Source organism: Heptranchias perlo, chromosome 21 (genome assembly GCF_035084215.1).
Source record: "Heptranchias perlo isolate sHepPer1 chromosome 21, sHepPer1.hap1, whole genome shotgun sequence".
Lineage (NCBI taxonomy): Eukaryota > Metazoa > Chordata > Chondrichthyes > Hexanchiformes > Hexanchidae > Heptranchias > Heptranchias perlo.
Genome location: NC_090345.1, coordinates 18,673,322 through 18,695,504, shown reverse-complemented (window position 1 = coordinate 18,695,504; position 22,183 = coordinate 18,673,322). Strand labels below are relative to the sequence as shown.

General features: G+C 41.7%; 1 protein-coding gene across 1 annotated transcript in view; it reads left to right on the top strand.

Annotated features, from left to right (window-relative positions):
- vwa2 (von Willebrand factor A domain containing 2) overlaps positions 1–22,183 on the top strand; it is an 80,237-nt gene that overhangs the window by 21,828 nt on the left and 36,226 nt on the right. The window contains exons 4-8 of the mRNA XM_068002172.1: positions 5,250–5,383; positions 16,210–16,319; positions 18,156–18,350; positions 19,464–19,597; positions 22,027–22,159. Of these exons, the coding sequence (XP_067858273.1) occupies positions 5,250–5,383; positions 16,210–16,319; positions 18,156–18,350; positions 19,464–19,597; positions 22,027–22,159 (706 nt within the window). The remainder of the gene's footprint in view (positions 1–5,249; positions 5,384–16,209; positions 16,320–18,155; positions 18,351–19,463; positions 19,598–22,026; positions 22,160–22,183) is intronic.

The following is a 22,183-nucleotide window of genomic DNA, read 5'->3' as shown; positions in this document are numbered from 1 at the left end:
AACCCTGCCACGGCAACCTCTGCAAGACATGCCAGATCATCGACACAGATACCACCATCACACGAGAGGACACCACCCACCAGGTATATGGTTCATACTCCTGTGACTCGGCCAACGTTGTCTACCTCATACGTTGCAGGAAAGGATGCCCCGGAGCACGGTACATTGGCGAGACCATGCAGACACTGCGACAACGGATGAACGGACACCGCGCAACAATCGCCAGACAGGAGGGTTCCCTCCCAGTCGGGGAACACTTCAGCAGTCATGGACATTCAGCCACCGATCTTCGGGTAAGCGTTCTTCAAGGCAGCCTTCGAGACACACGACAACGCAAAATCGTCGAGCAGAAATTGATAGCCAAGTTCCGCACCCATGAGGATGGCCTCAACCGGGATCTTGGGTTCATGTCACGCTACACGTAACCCCACCAGCGAAAAAAGAGTTATCTGTTTTTAGTACAACTGGTCATTCTCTCTCTTTCTCTTCCTTTCGGATGTTTCTCTCTCTCTCTCTCTCTCTCTCTCTGTCTTTGGGTTCTGACCGTTTGTATATTCAGTAGTCCTGTATGTAATGTCTTTCTGTCTGAACACTATTCGACTCCTTTGATTGCCTTGACAACTGGCAGTTGGAAAGATTATCTGTAATCACCAGGCATTGTTCTCTGACTATATATGCGGTACCTTCCATGGAATCCCACACTCACCTGACGAAGGAGAAAGCCTCCGAAAGCTTGTGATTTTCAAATAAAACTGTTGGACTATAACCTGGTGTTGTAAGATTCCTTACCTCTATTTATAAGCCCAGGATCCCGTATGCTTTTTTAACCGCTTTCTCAACCTGCCCTGCCACCTTCAATGATTTGTGTACGTATACCCCCAGATCTCTCTGTTCCTGTACCCCTTTTAGAATTGTGCCCTCTAGTTTATATTACCTTGCCCCATTCTTCCTACCAAAATGTATCACTTCGCATTTCTCTGTTAAATTTCATCTGCCGTGTGTCCGCCCATGCCACCAGCCTGTCTATATCCTCTTGAAGTCTATCACTATCCTCCTCACTGTTTACTACCCTTCCAAGTTTTGTGTCATCTGCAAATTTTGAAATTGTGCCCTGTACACCTAAGTCCAAGTCATTAATATATATCAAGAAAAGCAGTGGTCCCAGCACCGACCCTGGAAAACACCACTGTACACCTCCCTCCAGTCCGAAAAACAACCGTTCACCACTACTCTTTGTTTCCTTTCACTTAGCCAATTCTGTATCCATGTTGCTACTGCCCCCTTTATTCCATGAGCCGCAATCTTGATGACAAGCCTACCTTGTGGCACTTTATCAAACGCCTTTTGAAAGTCCATAAACACCACATCAACTGCATTGCCCTCATCTACCCTCTCTGTTAACTCATAAAGAACTCTATCAGGTTAGTTAAAACACGATTTGTCTTTAACAAATCTGTGCTGGCTTTCCCTAATCAATTCACACTCGTCCAAGTGACTGTTAATTCTGTCTCGGATTATCGTTTCCAAAAGTTTCCCCACCACTGAGGTTAAACTGACTGGCCTAAAGTTGCTGGGTTTATCCTTACACATCTACCCTATCAAACCCTTTCATAATCTTAAAGACTTCTATCAGGTCACCCCTCAGTCTTCTCTTTTCTAGAGAAAAGAGCCCCAGTCTATTCAATCTTTCCTGATAGGTATAATCTCTCAGTTCTGGTATTCTTCTAGTAAATCTTTTTTGCACCTTCTCCAGCGCCTCTATATCCTTTTTATAGTGTGGAGACCATAACTGTTTGCAATACTCCAAGTGTGGTCTAACCAAGGTTCTGTACAAGTTTGGCATAACTTCTCTGCTTTTCAATTCTATCCTTCTAGAAATGAAACCCAGTGCTTGTTTTGCTTTTGTTATGGCCTTATTAACCTGCATCACTACATTTAGGGATTTATATTTCTGTACCCCCAGATCCCTCTGCTCCTCAACCCATTTAGCCTCTTTTTTCCAAGGAGTATGTGGCCTTCTTACCAAAATGTACCACCTCACACTTATCTATATTGAAATTCATTTGCCAATTACATGCCCATTCTGCAAGTTTATTCATGTCTTCCAGCATTTTGTCACAGTCCTCCTCAGTATTAACTATGCCATCCAATTTGGTGTTGTCTGCAAATTTTGAAATTGTACTTCCAATTCTGAGTTCAAATCGTTTATGTATATGGTGAACAACAGTGGTCCCAGCACCGATCCTTGTGGAACACCGATTCCCACCTTTTGCCAGTTTGAGTAACTACCTTTAACCCCTACTCTCTCTTTTCTGTTTTGTAGCCAGCTTGCTATCCACAGAATTAAATTATAAACACTTGGGCTTTAATTGATTATCTGCTGGTCAACTGTTCAGCTTTTTATTTTAGGTAATTTACCTTGGGTTTAGCCGAATTCAAACTTTTTTTTAGTGTTGAAGAGAAACCACATGAGTACAGTGAATAAGGCATTCAGTGATTTTGCTACATACTGTTATGAATGCAACGTCAGATGATCTCCTTATTACTACCTGCTCTTAATGATAAACCAAGGGATATCAAAATACTCAGTATTAATATTTAGGCTTAGTTAGAGCTACATACTTTACTTCAAATATACATCTTAACAATATCTACATAAATCAATGTACTATGGTTAGTAAGTTTGCAGATGACACCAAGATTGGTGGCATTGTGGACAGTGAAGAAGGTTATCTAGGATTGCAACGGGATCTTGATAAATTGGGCCAGTGGGCCGATGAATGGCAGATGGAGTTTAATTTAGATAAATGTGAGGTGATGCATTTTGGTAGATCGAATCGGGCCAGGACCTACTCCGTTAATGGTAGGGCGTTGGGGAGAGTTATAGAACAAAGAGATCTAGGAGTACAGATTCATAGCTCCTTGAAAGTGGAGTCACAGGTGGATAGGGTGGTGAAGAAGGCATTCAGCATGCTTGGTTTCATTGGTCAGAACATTGAATGCAGGAGTTGGGATGTCTTGTTGAAGTTGTACAGGGCATTGGTGAGGCCACACTTGGAGTACTGTGTACAGTTCTGGTCACCCTATTATAGAAAGGATATTATTAAACTAGAAAGAGTGCAGAAAAGATTTACTAGGATGCTACCGGGACTTGATGGTTTGACTTACAGGGAGAGGTTAGACAGACTGGGACTTTATTCCCTGGAGAGTAGGAGGTTAAGGGGTGATCTTATAGAAGTCTATAAAATAATGAGGGGCATAGATAAGGTCGATAGTCAAAATCTTTTCCCAAAGGTAGGGGAGTCTATAACGAGGGGGCACAGATTTAAGGTGAGAGGGGAGAGATACAAAAGGATCCAGAGGGGCAATTTTTTCACTCAAAGGGTGGTGAGTGTCTGGAACGAGCTGCCAGAGGCAGTAGTAGAGGCGGGTACAATTTTGTCTTTTAAAAAGCATTTGGACAGTTACATGGGGAAGATGGGTATCGAGGGATATGGGCCAAGTGCAGGCAATTGGGACTAGCTTAGTGGTATAAACTGGGCGACATGGACATGTTGGGCCGAAGGGCCTGTTTCCATGTTGTAACTTCTATGATTCTATGATATGATTTGCTGTACATTACCAACCTTTATCTCCAAGTTGATAACATTGAAAGGAATAAAAATGACTGGTATGCTAACCTGCATTTTATTGATACTGCACTGCCAACCACATGTACAGTCCTGGATATATACTTTGCCTAAGTCTTTTGTTCATATTTTTATTTGTATTGTTCACAAATGAAATGAAGGAATGTAATGTAATGTAAAATTGCTAATGATACCAAGCTATATGGCCAGATGATGATTATATCATTCAAATGTATATAAATAATCTGAATGGATAGACTTGGGAATGGCAGATAGAATGCAATGGGAATAAATGTGATGCACATTGGTACAGGAAACATGAAACATGTACATGACTGATGGGTGATCCATTGACCAAGGTGGAAGAGGATAACAGTTTTTGACGTAATTTGCTTATTTAAAGCCGCACTTTAAATATTTGGTTTGTGGCGGTAGTTTAATTTAACATGACCTTCGGAATATACCATTTTTAAAGATCCCATTGGAGAAGGTGCAGAAAGGAAACACATTATTCATGACAACAGAGAAGAATATCTAAAACTGTTACTGTAACAGATCGCTAAAGTCAGAGAGAAAGTGATGTGATCTGGTTCACCAGCTTGAATCAAGTTGCTATATAATGAGAAGCAACACAGATGCCAGTTGTGGAGTTAAGTCAGTAAACTTGGCCATCCCACCCTTCTGACTGTAGCGATGAACAACCAGAGAAAATAGAAATGGAGAGGAGGAAAAACAGGCTCTCCTTCCCCCTCAGGAAAAGATGGTGTCTTAAGATCTGCTTATGTTATAATCTTCCATCAAAGCTGTTTATCTCCATGCATGCTGCCATTTTTAGCTTGAAGGAATGATGCAAATTAAAAAGCCACATTCCCACAGAGAGACCAACCGATGGGTGACTCAAAGACTCAGTTGTTAGCAGTCGCAACCTCCCTGTTAGGTAGATTTTATTTCCTTTTGAGCGTAAAGGAGTTGAATTGTTTACATGGGAAAGATACATAGGTAAGTATTTATTTCAACAATTTTGAAAAGTCAAACCAGTTACAAATACCAATGCAAAGGATCAAAGAAGACAAAAGACTGTGAATTTGCTGTTGTCTTTTGAATATCATGATATAGTTGTAAAAAAAAATGTTGGGTACATTTTAAATATACTTTCCTCTCCCTCTTTTAAACCTCTCATGCCTCCTCCCTCCGTTTCCCCCCCCCCCCCACCATCTGCTATTCCTCAAGCAGGAGGGTGATCAGGCTAGACCCTGCTCATCGACATTTTCTGGTGTAGCAGAACAACGCCACTGGGTAACTTGCCTTCTGATTTTTGTTCTATCTCTCTAGGGGAAAGTACCTGCATGGCTAAGGTATAAAAATCACAGTGTGGGGAATCGAAGGTTCTCCTTCTAGTCCATGGCACAATGAACTGGAATCCAAGTGTGAACTATGTAGTCCTGCTTTAGAAGTTACAATTTGAGGCTCACATTATTAAAACTATTCAAAAGAAAATATGATTGGAAATATCTGCAGTTTACTATTGTGGGCTGTGTATAACCTCAGTAATTTCAGATACTATCAAAATAATGTCAATTCTGAACCATCTTTATTTCTAAGTCTAATTTTTTTTGGTAGTGATGCAGTGCTCTGCAGCCATTGATTTGCTGTTCATGCTGGATGGATCATACAGTATCGGCAAAGGAAGCTTCGAAAGATCCAAACACGTTGCATTCAAACTTTGTGATGCTCTTGATATAAATCCTGGCAGGGTAAGTTCAGTGGCTTTTTTATAGTTAAGATTATAACCACTTATAGCACTAACAAATTCTTACAAGTTGCAGGTATAAAATATATATGGATGCGATAGTCTTAGAGTAATCTAGGCTTGGACTTCTGGATGAATGGTAAATAGGCCCATCTATTACCACTTGGTCTGGTTTTCATTGCTGGCTGTAAAGCCAGATTAGTACTTATTGTTCTGGTGATAGCTGTCAAAAATATAGACCCCGAAATTCTGGTGGGATAGAACTAGAGTTACTAAAGTAAAAGTTGGTAACATAATGCCCTGATTACTACAACAACAAAACTATGATTGAACATGAATTGAACGAATTACATCAAATTTTTACAGCACAGAAACAAGCCATTTGGCCCAACAAGTCTATGCCATGTTTATACTCCACATGAGCCTCTTCCCATCTTGCTTCATCTCATCCTATCAAAGAGCCAATGGTCAAGCATATTTTTCTAACTGGGGAAAAAAAACCTGGAGCTGCTGAAACAAAGAGCGACCGAGAATGTTGATGAGCTCTCTCAAAAGGTGATGGGTTAGCCTTTAAATTGCTATTCGTATCAGCTTGAGACAATGGGGGTGATATCCAACTTCGGCAGGGGTGCAAAATGGACGGTAGCGGATCAGCTGCTGGTTATACACCAATTATCCTTTCCATTGACTATCTTCCGGAAGACAGTCTGATAAATTTACATCTTGCTCTCAGTGTGGCATCTGTAAAGACTACTGGGTAACACCAGATGATATGATTTATTGGGATGTAAACTTAGAAACAAGATTTCTCCCTCTCCTCTAAACAAAATGATTACACTGGAATTGTTCGAGAAGAAGCATAAACATAAATCAGAACAATTGGTGGGTTATCCAGCTTTTTTAAGCAAATTATAGTTTACAGTATGATTTTGTAGAGATTTGGACTCAAAACTAGTAGGAAAATATAATTGCACTTTCTCTCCCAATCCCATTGAAATGGTATATTTTCATTATCTTTGTGCAGTTGTTCAAATTTCAACCTTTAAGACAAAATACATTATTAATGGGATAAACCGCAACCTAAAATAAGAAAATTCAATTAAACTCTGCAATACCGGGTATGGGAGCATAGTGGTTATGTTACTGGACTAGTAATCCAGAGGCCTGAACTAATAATCCAGAGTCATGAGTTCAAATCCTGCCACGGCAGCTGGTGAATTTAAATTCAATCAATTAAATAAAAATTCTGAAATAAAAAAAATAGTATCAGTAATGGTGGCTATGAAACTACCAGGTTGTCGTAAAAACCCATCTGGTTCACTAATATCCTTTAGTGAAGGAAACCTGCCATCCTTACCCGGTCTGGCCTATATGTGACTCCAGACCCACAGCAATGTGGTTGATTCTTAATCGGCCTCTGAAATGGCCTAGCAAGCCACTCAGTTGTAAAACCTTGCTACGAAAAGTCAAAATAAGAATAAAACCCATCGGACCACTAGGCACCGGACACAACAAAGGCAAACCAAGCCCAGTCGACCCTGCAAAGTCCTCCTCAATAACATCTGGGGACTTGTGCCAAAATTGGAAGAGCAGTCCCACAGACTAGTCAAGCAAAAGCCTGACAGAGCCATACTCACAGAATCATACCTTTCAGCCAACGTCCCAGACTCTTCCATCACCATCCCTGGGTATGTCCTGTCCCACCGGCAGGACAGACCCACCAGAGGTGGCGGTACAGTGATATACAGTCAGGAGGGAGTGGCCCTGGGGAGTCCTCAACATTGAGTCCGCACCCCATGGCATCAGGTCAAACATGTGCAAGGAAACCTCCTGCTGATTACCACCTACCGCCCTCCCTCAGCTGATGAATCAGTCCTCCTCCATGTTGAGCACCACTTGGAGGAAGCAATGAGGGTAGCAAGGGCACAGAATGTACTCTGGGTGGGGGACTTCAATGTCCATCACCAAGAGTGGCTCGGTAGCACCACAACTGACTGAGCTGGCCGAGTCCTGAAGGACATTGCTGACAGACTGGGCCTGCGGCAGGTAGTGAGCGAACCAACACGAGGGAAAACCTACTTGACTCATCCTCACCAGTCTACCTGTTGCAGATGCATCTGTCCATGACTGTATTTGTAGGAGTGACCACCGCACAGTCCTCATAGAGACGAAGTCCCGTCTTCGCACTGAGGACACCATCCAACGTGTTGTGTGGCACTACCACCGTGCTAAATAAGATAGATTCAGAACAGATCTAGCAGCTCAAAACTGGGCATCCATGAGGCACTGTGGGCCATCAGCAGCAGCAGATTTGTATTTCAGCACAATCTGTAACCTCATATTCCTCACTCTACCATTACCAACAAACCAGGGGATCAACCCTGGTTCAATGAGTAGTGGAGAAGAGCATGCCAGGAGCAGCACCAGGCGTACCTAAAAATGAGGTGCCAACCTGGTGAAGCTACAACTCAGGACTACATGCATGCTAAAGAGCGGACTCAACATGCTATAGACAGAGCTAAGCGATTCCACAACCAACAGATCAGATCAAAGCTCTGCAGTCCTGCCACATCCAGTCGTGAATGGTGGTGGACAATTAAACAACTAACAGGAGGAGGAGGCTCTGTAAACATCCCCATCCTCAATGATGGCAGAGTCCAGCATGTGAGTGCAAAAGACAAGGCTGAAGCGTTTGCAACCATCTTCAGCCAGAAGTGCCGAGTGGATGATCCATCTCGGCCTCCTCCCGATATCCCCACCATCACAGAAGCAAGTCTTCAGCCAATTTGATTCACTCCACGTGATATCAAGAAATGGCTGAGTGCACTGGATACAACAAAGGCTATGGGCCCCAACAACATCCCGGCTGTAGCGCTGAAGACTTGTGCTTCAGAACTAGCCGCGCCTCTAGCCAAACTGTTCCAGTACAGCTACAACACTGGCATCTACCCAACAATGTGGAAAATTGCCCAGGTATGTCCTGTCCACAAAAAGCAGGACAAATCCAATCCGGCCAATTACCGTCCCATCAGTCTACACTCAATCATCAGCAAAGTGATGGAAAGTGTCGTCGACAGTGCTATCAAGTGGCACTTGCTCACCAATAACTTGCTCACCGATGCTCAGTTTGGGTTCAGCCAGGACCAATCGGCTCCAGACCTCATTACAGCCTTGGTCCAAACATGGACAAAAGAGCTGAATTCCAGAGGTGAGGTGAGAGTGACTGCCCTTGACATCAAGGCAGCATTTGACCGAGTATGGCACTAAGGAGCTCTAGTAAAATTGAAGTCAATGGGAATCAGGGGGAAAACTCTCCAGTGACTGGAGTCATACCTTGCGCAAAGGAAGATGGTAGTGGTTGTTGGAGGCCAATCATCTCAGCCCCAGGACATTGCGGCAGATGTTCCTCAGGGCAGTGTCCTAGGCCCAACCATCTTCAGCTGCTTCATCAATGACCTTCCCTCCATCATAAGGTCAGAAATGGGGATGTTCGCTGATGATTGCACAGTGTTCAGTTCCATTCGCAACCCCTCAGATAATGAAGCAGACCGAGCCCGCATGCAGCAAGACCTGGACAACATCCGGGCTTGAGCTGATAAGTGGCAAGTAACATTCACACCAGACAAGTGCCAGGCAATGATCATCTCCAACAAGAGAGAGTCTAACCACCTCCCCTTGACATTCAACGGCATTATCGTCGCTGAATCCCCCACCATCAACATCCTGGGGGTCATCATTGACCAGAAACTTAACTGGATCAGCCAAAAAAGTACTGTGGCTGCAAGAGCAAGTCAGAGGCTGGGTATTCATAAGAACATAAGAAATTGGAGCAGGAGTAGGCCAATCGGCCCCTCGAGCCTGCTCCACCATTCAATAAGATCATGGCTGATCTGATTCTAACCTCAAATCTAAATTCATGTCCAATTTCCTGCCCGCTCCCCGTAACCCCTAATTCCCTTTACTTCTAGGAAACTGTCTATTTCTGTTTTAAATTTATTTAACGATGTAGCTTCCACAGCTTCCTGGGGCAGCAAATTCCACAGACCTACTACCCTCTGAGTGAAGAAGTTTCTCCTCATCTCAGTTTTGAAAGAGCAGCCCCTTATTCTAAGATTATGCCCCCTCGTTCTAGTTTCACCCATCCTTGGGAACATCCTTACCGCATCCGCCCGATCAAGCCCCTTCACAATCTTATATGTTTCAATAAGATCGCCTCTCATTCTTCTGAACTCCAATGAGTAGAGTCCCAATCTACTCAACCTCTCCTCATATGTCCGCCCCCTCATCCCCGGGATTAACCGAGTGAACCTTCTTTGTACTGCCTCGAGAGCAAGTATGTCTTTTCTTAAGTATGGAGACCAAAACTGTATGCAGTATTCCAGGTGCGGTCTCACCAATACCTTATATAACTGCAGCAATACCTCCCAGTTTTTATATTCTATCCCCTTAGCAATAAAAGCCAACATTCCATTGGCCTTCTTGATCACCTGCTGCACCTGCATACTAACCTTCTGATTTTCTTGCACTAGGACCCCAGATCCCTTTGTATTGCAGTACTTTCCAGTTTCTCGCCATTAAGATAATAACTTGCTCTCTGATTTTTCCTGCCAAAGTGCATAACCTCACATTCTGTGGCAAGAGAATACCTCCTGACTCCCCAAAGCCTTTCCACCATCTACAAGGCACAAGTCAGGAGTGTGATGGAATACTCTCCACTTGCCTGGATGAGTGCAGCTCCAACAACACTCAAGAAGCTCGACACCATCCAGGACAAAGCAGCCCGCTTGATTGGCACTCCATCCACCACCCTAAACATTCACTCACTCCACCACCGGCGCACTGTGCCTGCAGTGTGTACCATCCACAGGATGCACTGCAGCAACTCGCCAAGGCTTCTTCGACAGCACCTCCCAAACCCGTGACCTCTACCACCTAGAAGGACAAGTGCAGCTGACACATGGGAACAACACCACCTGCACGTTCCCCTCCAAGTCACACACCATCCAAACTTAGAAGTATATCGCCGTTCCTTCATCGTCGCTGGGTCAAAATTCTGGAACTCCCTACCTAACAGCCCTATGGGAGAACCTTCACCACACGGACTGCAACGGTTCAAGAAGGCGGCTCACCACCACCTTCTCAAGGGTAATTAGGGATCGGCAATAAATGCTGGCCTTGCCAGCGATGCCCACATCCCATGAACGAATAAAAAAATAACTGATTGGATAGATATTCATTATTAAATATTAATAAATTGCCTGTGGCATTGCCCAAAGTCACGTGACAAATATAAGAGTGTAGAAATTGGCTTGTGCTGGACTACATGCGCGAACCTAGCAGTAACCACGAACTGCTGCGCTGCAACTGATGAGCAAGAGCACCACGTGAAATTGGTCTGCTTGTGACGTCAGGACACGACTGGCGCGCTGGGGACGGCAGCCGCGCCCCAAGAGACAGTGCGTCGGCCGAGAAGACAAAGATTGACTGTTGGGGACTCTGGCACTGGACCTATCATAAGTCTGGGGTCGGGTGAAAATTGCAGCAGCCCACAGTTTTCATGTGAAGTTATGAGGAGCAATCCATATTCAGGTAAGTTTAAAAAAAAATGTACTTAATTTTTGGTGGCAGATGAGGCCCCAGTTTAACATCATCAGAAATAAAGTACAGTCTTCACCTCCGTCTGTGGTAGTCCTCTTACCAGTGATTTGCCTGCCATACGAGGTGGACGGTAAAACCAAAAAGCTAAGTAACCAACATATTTATAAAAAAACAGGAAATCTCACTTAGCAGTTGCATCCAGAGTCTCATCACTAAGGTGATCGTACATTAATGAGGTGCGAACAGCTGATTGCAATTGCTTGAAGACCTGACTGGCTAATATCAAAGTACAGGGTTGAACATAGTCGGCACACTTAATGTGTTATAAGTGGCACCTTCGTAATTGACTCCTATAATAATGACAAATGGTTAGCGCCATTTGACCGAAATAGGCGGCTGCCTGTGATAAGTGTGGACAGTGTAAGGGGTGGGGACTGTAATGAGTTTAATCAGTTTCAGCAAGGAGGAAAACTTCTATCCCTGTGAATCTCATCATGGTTTTATGCAGATTCTCATCACTAAGGTAGTCGCACTTTAACAAGGTGTGAACAGCTGATCGAAACTGCTTGAGGACCCAACATTTGGCTGAAATCGGCGGAGCCTTTTAAATTGGTAAGTACAGGGTAAGTACTTATTGAACTGCCCGAAACAGTTGCCGCGTTTAATATGTTATAAGCAGCGCCATTGTAATTGACTCTTATGATAATAGAAAATGGTTAGCATCATTTGCCCGAAATAGGCAGCTGCCCATGATATGCGTGGACGGTGTAAGTGATGGGGACTGTACTTCCAACAATGTGGCAATCCCTCAGTACTGCACTAAAGTATTAGCCAAGAGTGACGACCTGAGTCAGAGGCGAAAGTGCTACCAACTGAGCCAAGCTCACGCTTAGTGAAATGGCAAATTTATTTCACAAGTGAGAAGGAATCTGTGACCATTTCAGTTGGAGAAAAGCCTTGCATCACCGATTGTTTGTAACCTATCCCTGAGATTAGGTGGAGAATTCCTTTTTTTTATGAACTCTTTTCTCAGAGCAGTTTTAGACTGTTGTTGCTATAGCTATAAATATTAATGCAACATGCTTTATATTCTCTCCTGGTAAATATACGCACTTGCTCTATAGAATAATGAATGGCAAACAGTGTTACAGATGTTGTCACATTTAAGGATGTTTTAAACATTTTCCATAGAGAGGATTTGAAAATAATGATTATTTTTTAATGTTATTAAGCAAAGTGTATTCATAAAAGTTTACAACAGGTACCTAGATGAAAGGTGGTTACTATGCTAAATGAAAGTTATTTTCCTCAGACATTTAAAGAATAAGTAATTCGTTAACTTATCTGGGTAATTGAAAAACACTCCACATCCATTCTGTTAGAAAGTCTTTTGATCCCTGTTAGTGTGTGACAAGGGAGATAAAAAGAGAGTCACAGGCAGACAAGGTTTTTGAAACAGGAAGGCTGGATAGCCAGACAGGTTTGCTAAGCGGAAAGCTGGGAGGGCTTTTGTTGATGCAACTGCTGGAGGACAGTTAAGTAAGAAGACTCACTGATTTGGGCTAGTGTGGTGTGTTCATTTTATATTATTGTGCGTCGGAAGCTGTACGCACTAAATTAATTGAGTCCAGCCATAATTGCTGTCCTGTATGTTCGTCTAACAGTAAAATAAAGCAGCTTACAATTTTGCATCAGGTCTCATCTCACCAAGTGTTTGCTCGGTCCACCTTCAGAAAGATTGAAGAAGCATTCGTATGAAAGACACAAATATCCAGTCCCGATCACAAGGAGATGCTATTGTTACATACCTGGGTTATGAGTAGATATAGGGTAGTGTGATCAACTCCCATAAAAGTAAGACAATGAGACTACTTATGGAAGTGAATGACACGGCTGAACCCAAGAAGGTATCTATGGCAGACTCGAGTTTGTAGTTGTTCAGGGTCAGTATACACATGTCTGCGACTAATCCATGAGCATCTGTTACTATCTTCTGTTATTCATTGCAGTTCCACTTTGGCAATGGCAAAAAATTCAAATGAGGGAGCAGCTTCATGGTCCAATGGTGAAAATAAGTTACAGAAACATATAGAGGTCACATGGGATTGTGCTGCATATTATTTGCAAATAATGTTGAGGTCAATTTTAAAAAAATAATCAGTTAGTGTTAAATAAAAATGGCAGCTTTTAAGAACTACATCATATTTGCATAATTTCCAACCTTTCCATAATGGTACAAGACAATGCATAGCTTAATTCTGCACTTAGTAAGGTTACAATCTACGGGTTAAGTTTGGAATTCTGAAGAAGAGTAGCAGGTGTGTTAGAGGGTGCCTCACTGTCTGGGATGGAGTGATCCCATTAGCTTGCCACTTAGTAACGCTTATTGAAAGTACATATTGAAACATACATTCAAAAAGATGTCTAATTCCTATAACGTTAATCTAATATAATAATTCAAAGTATGTCGAAAATGACCAGAGATGAATACTCAGAATTGTAGTATGTATGCTAAAAAATCTGCTTGTAACTAGATATACATATAACAGATGTGGCTACTTTGGCACTGACTAAGCCAGGAATTAATTGCTAAAGATTGCTTTAGACAGTCTGAGGAATTTGCAGGAGTTTTCTTACATCAGATTTAAACCAAAATTGATTTGATAGTATAACCAAAATGATGTGTAAGGCTGCCAGGATTAAAGGGGGAATAATCTCAGTGGAGAAGCCGTGTTTTAAATTCAGTTTTTAGAGATGAGATAAAACACTGCATACATTTATTAAAGCAAAAAAGGGGCTACACCCAAGACATTCTCTTTTCAGATGGTGATGGAACTGTTGTATATTTCCAGCATTTTCTGTATTTTGCTTAAATGATAGCACTTGACTGTCATAAATTTTATCTTTATCTAACATTGCACAGTAAAGTGACAAAGATGTACATCCGCAATTAATGTCTCGCCCTCTGCACATGAACACCCAGTGAAAAGTAAATTTGAACCAGAAATTTGAAAAAAAGTTCTTCACTCAAAAGTTGATTGATGTTTGGAATAATCTACCAGATAAAGTAGGAGCATCAAACATGTGAGGGCTGTTCAAAATGCAAGCTAAGTGAGTTTGGAATACTGGAGGGCAGAATTTCTGTTGCATTTGTAGGCCTTACCTAGATGTTTTCCTATTGCTGTGGATCCACTGCTGTAAGCGAGACTTTGCTTGCTACAAATTAGGGTGTAACTTTATACACTTAATTTTTGGTAATATAGCGTTGCCTGGGGTAAAATGTAAACCTTTGTTGCTATTTTTAGCTTGCTGAATAATATACACAAGCCCTCCTGTGATTGCTCAGATTTTGGAAAATGATAAAATAAATACTCTATCAGATTGTAGCTTTAGCTATAAACATCAGTAAAGGTTTATTAAAACTAACATGAACAGTAGCAATGAAATGATACAGCATATTACAGTAGCTCACAAAACATAACTATTCCTCCTTGGAGTTAGAAGTTACAAACAGATGCAATCCTTCACTGATTCCTTTAATAAATAATAGACCTGTGATGCCATCCCTTAGGAATAAAGAAAGAACTTGCATTTATATAGCGATCTCAGGACGTCCCAAAGCACTTTACAGCCAATGAAGTAATTTTGAAGTGTAGTTACTGTTGTAATGTAGGAAACGCAGCAGCCAATTTGTGCTCAGCACGGTCCCACAAACAGCAAACAGTTGTACATTAAGTTCTTTGTCCTTTCACCTCACAGCATCTTTACTGAAATACAAAGTTGGCTCGTTGGGTGAGGCACTGCCTCACCTAGAGTATTGTTTGTGCGTGCGAGCAGGGAGTCTGTGACGCTGTTGGCAGCCCTAGTGAGCAGGATGGAGCCAAGTGGTGGGGCTAAGCTCCACATCATGGTGGTGGGATTCCGCAAGAAGGGCTGCCTGCTGAACATCAGACCAGTACGAAGCCAGGGCCAGAATGGTGGGAAAGGGAGAGAGAGGCGTGGGCTATGAGATTAAGAGAGAGGGATGGAGGTTTACAACGTGCATATTGGGAACAGTGAGTTTAAGAAAAGGAGCAGGCTTTGCCAAAGTGATTGTTGCCTGCCTCTCCTCCCATCTGTTTACTGGTTCCTCTCTTATTCATTTCTTTGACCTTGCTTTCTTTTTATGATGAAAGATAGCTATGGACAAAAAAAAACGCTTTGCACATGTGTGAACGGCCCATTGCCATGGTAACATACTGGCTTGGTTAGGCATGTATAGCTGTGCATCACCTGTCAAAAAGGTCACCAGCCGCCACTGCTGAAATATTCAGTAAGTTCTATCTGTTATGAAAATCTTCACTTTTGTTTGAAATGTGACTTGAACTTTGCAAATTAACTTTCTTAGTGCCCTGGGTCAAACTTGTTCGTCCTTTATTCATGGAATGTTACACTGATGTGAAATGTTAGCTTGCATCAATTGGAAAATAGCATTGCAAGTTTAAATGTAATACAGCTCTCATAATGGGACTGTCCCTTTGGTAAGCAAAAGTTCCACTTTGTGCAATTTCTCCTGCGAATGAAATATGGTAAAATAAAAAGAAATTAAATTGGTTCTGGGCAAAACATTCCACTTGAAAGGACATTTCCATTAGCAGTGGACCAGTAATTTTCATGCACTTTATAAATTTGCTTCATTCTGGAGGTTTGTTCCTCAAGCCCTCATGTATAGATCAACGCAAACAAAAGGGTCACGACCTCAGCTTGAAGTAGATGCACTTTGCAGAGTAATCCCTTAGCTATGTTTTGCTTACCCAGAGTTGGAGCTATAGACCTAAAACCTTGGGGGGGGATGACACTCACCTCGCAAAGTGAGCATACTTCATGCTCTAGTTGTAATGTAGGTTTGACGTTCACAGCCAGCCTATGTAGGCCCACAAAAGACCTCCTGTCATTTTAACAAATAGAGGTCCCTTTCAATGGCTGTGCTTTGGAATTTAGCAAAACAGATTTCGGTATCCAGTGTCACATATTATGTGCCTGCTTAGGAAAGACACAGTCCCCTCCCATTCCAATAAGTGCATGTCAATATACATTATTTGTGCGTACCTTATAATCCTTACAATAGCAACAGTGCTGATCATTAAACCTTTCACCAGCGATGCCCCTTAACTGGAGCTCAGTTCAAGTGGAAAGATATGGGCCAGTTAAAAGGTTAATCCCTTAATTCTGAAAACAATTTTCTCCTTGCAGGTCAGAGTTGGAGTAATCCAGTACAGTTCAATCCCTAAGTTTGAATTTTATCTGAATTCCTACTTGACAAAGGAAGAAGTAAAGGAACAACTTAAAAGAATTATATTTAGGTATGTTACTTTTTGTCCCAAAGCACATTATTTGATAGATCTTTAAGGACTATTACTAATATCTACAGACCAACCTTTGAGTCCCAGCCATCTTCTTTATCAAGTTGTTGTGTGTATGTTTTGTATTATGTAGTGAAGAGGAAAATTTATAATTTTCTTACATTCTTAGAACTGGGAGCTTTCAGGAGTTTGACCTAGATTTCAGCAATTGTATGATTTTTTTTTTGCCTTGTGAAGCGTAAAAATCTCAGGGAACTTAAAAATGTTTCCATTCTCCCTCCCATACTAATAATGCATGTTGGAATCCCAATGCACTGTGCCACAGAGTGGTAGGATATGGGATTGGGACAGCTATCCTCTGTACACTAGGTCCTTGATCTCAGGTGAGCAGAGACCAAGGATATGAAAATCCTTGCGCCTTGCCTAAGTGCAGTGGAACATACAGCACCAACCTCCGTTCCTAGGGTTAGGGCGGGCTCAGTTCACCAGCATGGTTTTGGCAGGTGCCTGCGCCAGTATAGGTGCATCTTGGGCGCCTGTTTTGGGGGTGGGGGGGCACGGCAGGAAATGCAGTGTCGGGTGGGCACTTGGGGGCTGCCACTCACTTGCTTTTTATCGGAAGGTTGATCAAAACTTTGGGCTGTATTTCTCGTATCTCTCAGACCATCACCCTGCTCTAGAGACCCTGGTGAGCTCTACCTCTGCCCTCACACTGATTTGTATGCTGTATTCTTCCTGACATCCATATCACTGGATGGAATGGAGGTGAGAGTGGAAGAAATTCCAGTGTGCAAAATCCCTACATCCAGCCCTGCCTCCTCTAAAGTCCTGGACCACATTTAGGGCAGGTGGAAGTTCCACAACAAAGCTGCGAGTGGTAAGTTTTCCTGGAGGAAAGCAGGTATCTTGCCTGAGTTTGCAATCTCCAGGCTGTACTCCTGGCTAACTCTTCACCAAGAGTGTGCCTCAGGCCCTGAGGAAGTTTGGGGCCTATGGGGAGAAGGGGAGGAGGGAAGGAAATGGGCATTATCCAAGACCACTATCTTGCACCTCCTGGTGACTATTTTCAGAGCACCATTTGTTATGTTCTTGTAGTGGATCGCTGGCTTACCTATTCTGAATTGAATCTAATCACTTTGCAGCTATCTTTAAAGCATCAGGAGTTGGGAGTTTTCATTCCACAGTAAACATAGAGTATGTTACTTATGTGCACTATTTAAATGGACAAACAATAGTGCAAACTTAACACAAATTTTCCAAAAGAAGGTAAATTCATAGTTAAATGTGTGAATGGGATTTGTGTACTTATGAGTGAACAGCTGAGGATCATTTTTCTTTTACAAAGTAAACCTGGCACCTTCCCTCTGAGGAATATAAGGTTATTAGCATTAGTTAGGTGGCATAGAACCAATGTCCTTGTACAAACTCCTTAAATCCATTCTAATATCTGCCGCCAACATTGTTAATGGCCTGACATTTCATTAAGAGCAGGTTTGTGGCTGATTTCAAATAGAGAGAGATTAAAAGTCTTGACCACATGTACAATCTTTAAAAGTCCACGTTAAATATGTTTGGAACATTTTCTGATGAATTAGAATAAGCATTTTTAATGCTGATAAGCATCAATTTTCATAATTATTCCCATAGTATTGACAAATTTATACTGTGATTACAGTTTCAATGAAACAAGCAAATTATTTGTTATTAACGCTAATAGTTTCCCAGGCATCACTGTACCTGAGAATAAATACAGGGCCGAGTAGAACAAGAATATTAAAACATTCCATATTTTATTAACCACAAGTTCCATTAATCCTGTCTGCTTTATTAACTCAGAGGTGGAAGTACACAGACAGCCCTGGCTTTGAAGTACGTTCTTCATAAAGGTTTTACAGATAAAAGGAACTCATCCGTTCCTCGAATTCTTGTCATTCTTACTGACGGCAAATCTCAAGGTAATGTGCTACAAGCAGCAACACAAGTGAAAGAAACCGGAATAACTGTGTTTGCTGTTGGAGTCAAGTTTCCAAGGTGAGGAACTTCCTTAAGCTCTGTGAGGAGCAGTATGAATGGTGGGCTGTCAAAATGGGTTCTTCATTAATATCGGGCACCATTTTACCAGCAAATTTCACACATTAGCTCCCAAGATTAATATAGCCACATAATGACACAACCTACTATTTGGGGAATTCATTGCTTTTAGACTTCTAATGATGTTGGAGTCAAAATTCTTTCCTTTATCTCTGTGTTCACTTAAAAAAAGTGCCAATGCCGAAAATAGGTTAAATGTACAAAACTCCCTGCCTGATAACTTTGTGAAGATAGCATAACAAACACCATGGTGACTAGGCATGGAGAAATGTTGCACCTTCTTACACTGCTTCTCAGTTGGGTTGATAGATGGGCGACTGTGTTGAAACTGTAGCCATATGGGCATGTGAGATTAAAATGTTATTGATCAGGAGGCCATTTTGAAACTCAGGATGGGTTCTGAGCATAATATCTTTTCACCGTGTGACCCTCCCACAGTCTACCTGAGGTACCAAATCCTGCGTGTGGCCTGTAAGTAAAGCAGCCAGGTGTTTTATGACTTTCAATTAATTTTCTTATATTTTTATTTGGAGAGGAGAAATTATTCAGCGGTTAGGTGATTAAACCATGAGTGGGTTCATGTTGGTGCTTTTTATTTTTACCCCTCAAGGGGGCAAGTAGATTTTTCTGCCTTCTTGGACACCCTTTTTAGTCAGTGGAAGGATCTGCAGGTTATAATTGCAACTTTTTTTTAATATGTATACATACAAACACACATATATAGATGACTGGTTTCAGTAGTTAACCACGTAGCTTAAATAACCAAATTAACTGGAAGTATTGGACTGTGAGTTATGCTTCTTTTCCAAACAATTACACCGCTTTTTAACATTTTCCCAGATTTTTGTTTGACAATGGATTTACCTGATAAAGTCAAATAATCTAGCAAAACTACCATAGAGTAGATATGCTGTTAAAAGATACATATTTTAGATTTTGTTATTTCTGTTGTAGTCAATAAGAATTAAACCAAAAGGACAAATTTCTGGATGTGACCAAGTCTTAATTGAGCTCCACTCTAACTCTTGTTCCTCATTGTTCCTCTTCCGGCAGATGGGAGGAGCTGTACAAACTGGCTAGTGAACCCACAGAGAGCCATGCATTGTTTGCAGAGCACTTTGATGATGCTGTTAATGGTCTCTACAGCACACTGACCAGCTCTGACGTCTGCTCTGCTGTTCCACCAGGTAATCTGTAAACTGCTTTAACATAAAAAACAAAAACTGGGTTGGGGAGTTCAAACTTTATCCTGTAAATCTTTCTTAATCAGCAAATATTGTAATCTGTGGATAGATGCTTCATTGCTTAACCTGCAGCCTGGAGTGCCATTGCTCTGACAGCTTTAAGAATGCTGTTTAAGCTCTATGTATTAAAATTAAACCTTTATTCCAATTCTTCATGTGGCCACTTTGAAAAATTGTGCCGAACTTCAAAGATGAATAATAAAAGCTCAGCAAAACAAGTTGTCTACAGGTTTCCCAATTTGAACTTTAGCCATCTGTAAAGTTTTTATGTCCCACTTGTATTATGTATAATACAGGAGCCCTACTGTGTACAACTCTCTTAACAGTACAAGACCCTCAAAGTACAATTTCAAAATTTGTGGACGATACCAAATTGGGGTATAGTTAACATTGAGGAGGACTGTGACACAATACAGGAAAACATTAATAAACTTGCAGAATGGGTGTGTGATTGGCAAATGAATATTAATATAGGTAAGTGTGAGGTGGTACATTTTGGTAGGAAGAATAAGGAGGCCATATACTCCTTGGAAAATAAACTAAATGGGTTGAGGAGCAGAGGGATCTGTGGGTACAGATCCACAAATCACTAAAAGTAGCAACCCAGGTGAATACGGCCATTTTTTTTAAAAAAGCAAAGTACTGGGGTTGATTTCTAGAGGGATAGAATTGAAAAGCAGGGAAGTTATGTTAAACTTGTATTAGTTGGTTAGACCACACTTGGAGTACTGTGAACAGTTCTGGTCTCCATATTATAAAAAGGATATTGAGGCACTGGAGAAGGTGCAAAAAAGATTTACTAGAATCGCACCAGAACTGAGAGGTTATACCTATCAGGAAAGATTGAACTGGCTGGGGCTCTTTTCTCTAGAAAAGAGAAGACTGAGGGGTGATCTGATTGTGATCTTTAAGATTATGAAAGGGTTTGATAGGGTAGAGAAGACGTTTTCACTTGCGGGGGAGACCAGAACTAGGGGTCATAAATATAAAATAGTCTCAAGAAATCCAATAGGGAATTCAGGAGAAACTTCTTTACCCAGAGAGTGGTTAGAATGTGTAACTCCCTACCACAGGGAGTAGTTGAGGCGACTAGCATAGATGCATTTAAGAAGAGCTACATAAGCTCATAAGGGAGAAAGGAATAGGATATGTTGATAGCATTAGATGAAGAAGGGAGGGAGGAGGCTCGTGTGGAGTATAAACACTGACATGGACCTGTTAGGCCAAATGGCTTGTTTCTGTGCTGTATGTTCTTTGTAATTCTATGTATGTATCTGCAAATACCATCTAATCTATAATATAGCATGTGTTCAGAAGCATTCCATAACACAAGAAAGCATGTCAACTTTATGTAGATCACAATAGTAAAATAAATCTGTGGGGCGATTTACGTCTGCCTATTACCCTATTCACACTGAAAAATAGGGTGGTAGGCAGACAAAATGTTATTTTAAATTCTACCACCCACGATCCGATTCGATTTTTCTAGCGGGCCTTAAAATGGGCCCCTAGTATTCTGCCCGAAACAGGTGGGATCCTTATTTATATGTTTAAATTGTGGTCCTACACTGTTTGTAGGACCCCAGTGCAATTTTCAGGCAACAGTGGGTGGAACACCGAAAATGGGACAAAAACCTTGTCGCCACTGACTTTTGTGAGGACAGGAGGAGCACAAATACTCCTCCTGGCCCCACCAAAATCTTCCCACCCACTGCCAGCTGCTCCTCCATAGGATTGCCTGCCTCCCCCCGCCCCCCCCCCAACTCCGCCTTTTACTTGAGGATCGTCTCTGTTGAGCAGCCACCGGATTTACGGTCCCCCCAATTGGTAAGCTGCCTATCAGTCCCCATTGAGCACTTGCAGCTCACGGAACAAATTCCAATGAGGCCCGACCATGAAAATATCTTGGGCCTCTTGCTAGTGCCATCGGGCGGGAGGTGCGATCACTCTGCCATCGCCCACCCAATGTGCACTATAATTGAAAATCAACCCCTATGTTTCTTTAAAAAAGTAACAATGCAGTGAAGCATGTCCATCATCAGCTCCAGACTAATATCAGGTGCTTGCTTAAGATGAAGTACCTTTCTAATACAAATTCAATTCTAAATCACTCTTGGATTCCCGTTGCTATCTGGGGAAAATAGACTTCAAACCATCAATGATATTTGAATATTTGCAAATTGAGCTAGTTGGATTTATTTAAGGGGAAGGAAAGTCTGAGGGGAGTGCTTTCAATAGAAAGTGTTTCCCCAGTCTATTTTTAAAAAAAGTATGCATTTCCTTGTGGGAAAAGTTTTTGTTTTTATTTTAATAACTAATTTTCAAACATTTGCAGAAGAACAATTAAAACTTTGCAATATGGTTCCTTTCAGCTTGTAAACTTGAATCCCACTTCTGTGAGCGTAAAACACTAGAAACAGTGAAGGAATTTAAAGGAAACTTTATGTGTTGGAAGGGATCAAAAGGGTATGGTGGACCTTCCTCAACACTGTGTCCTTATTACAGGTTAGTGACTTTTGTTCTATAACT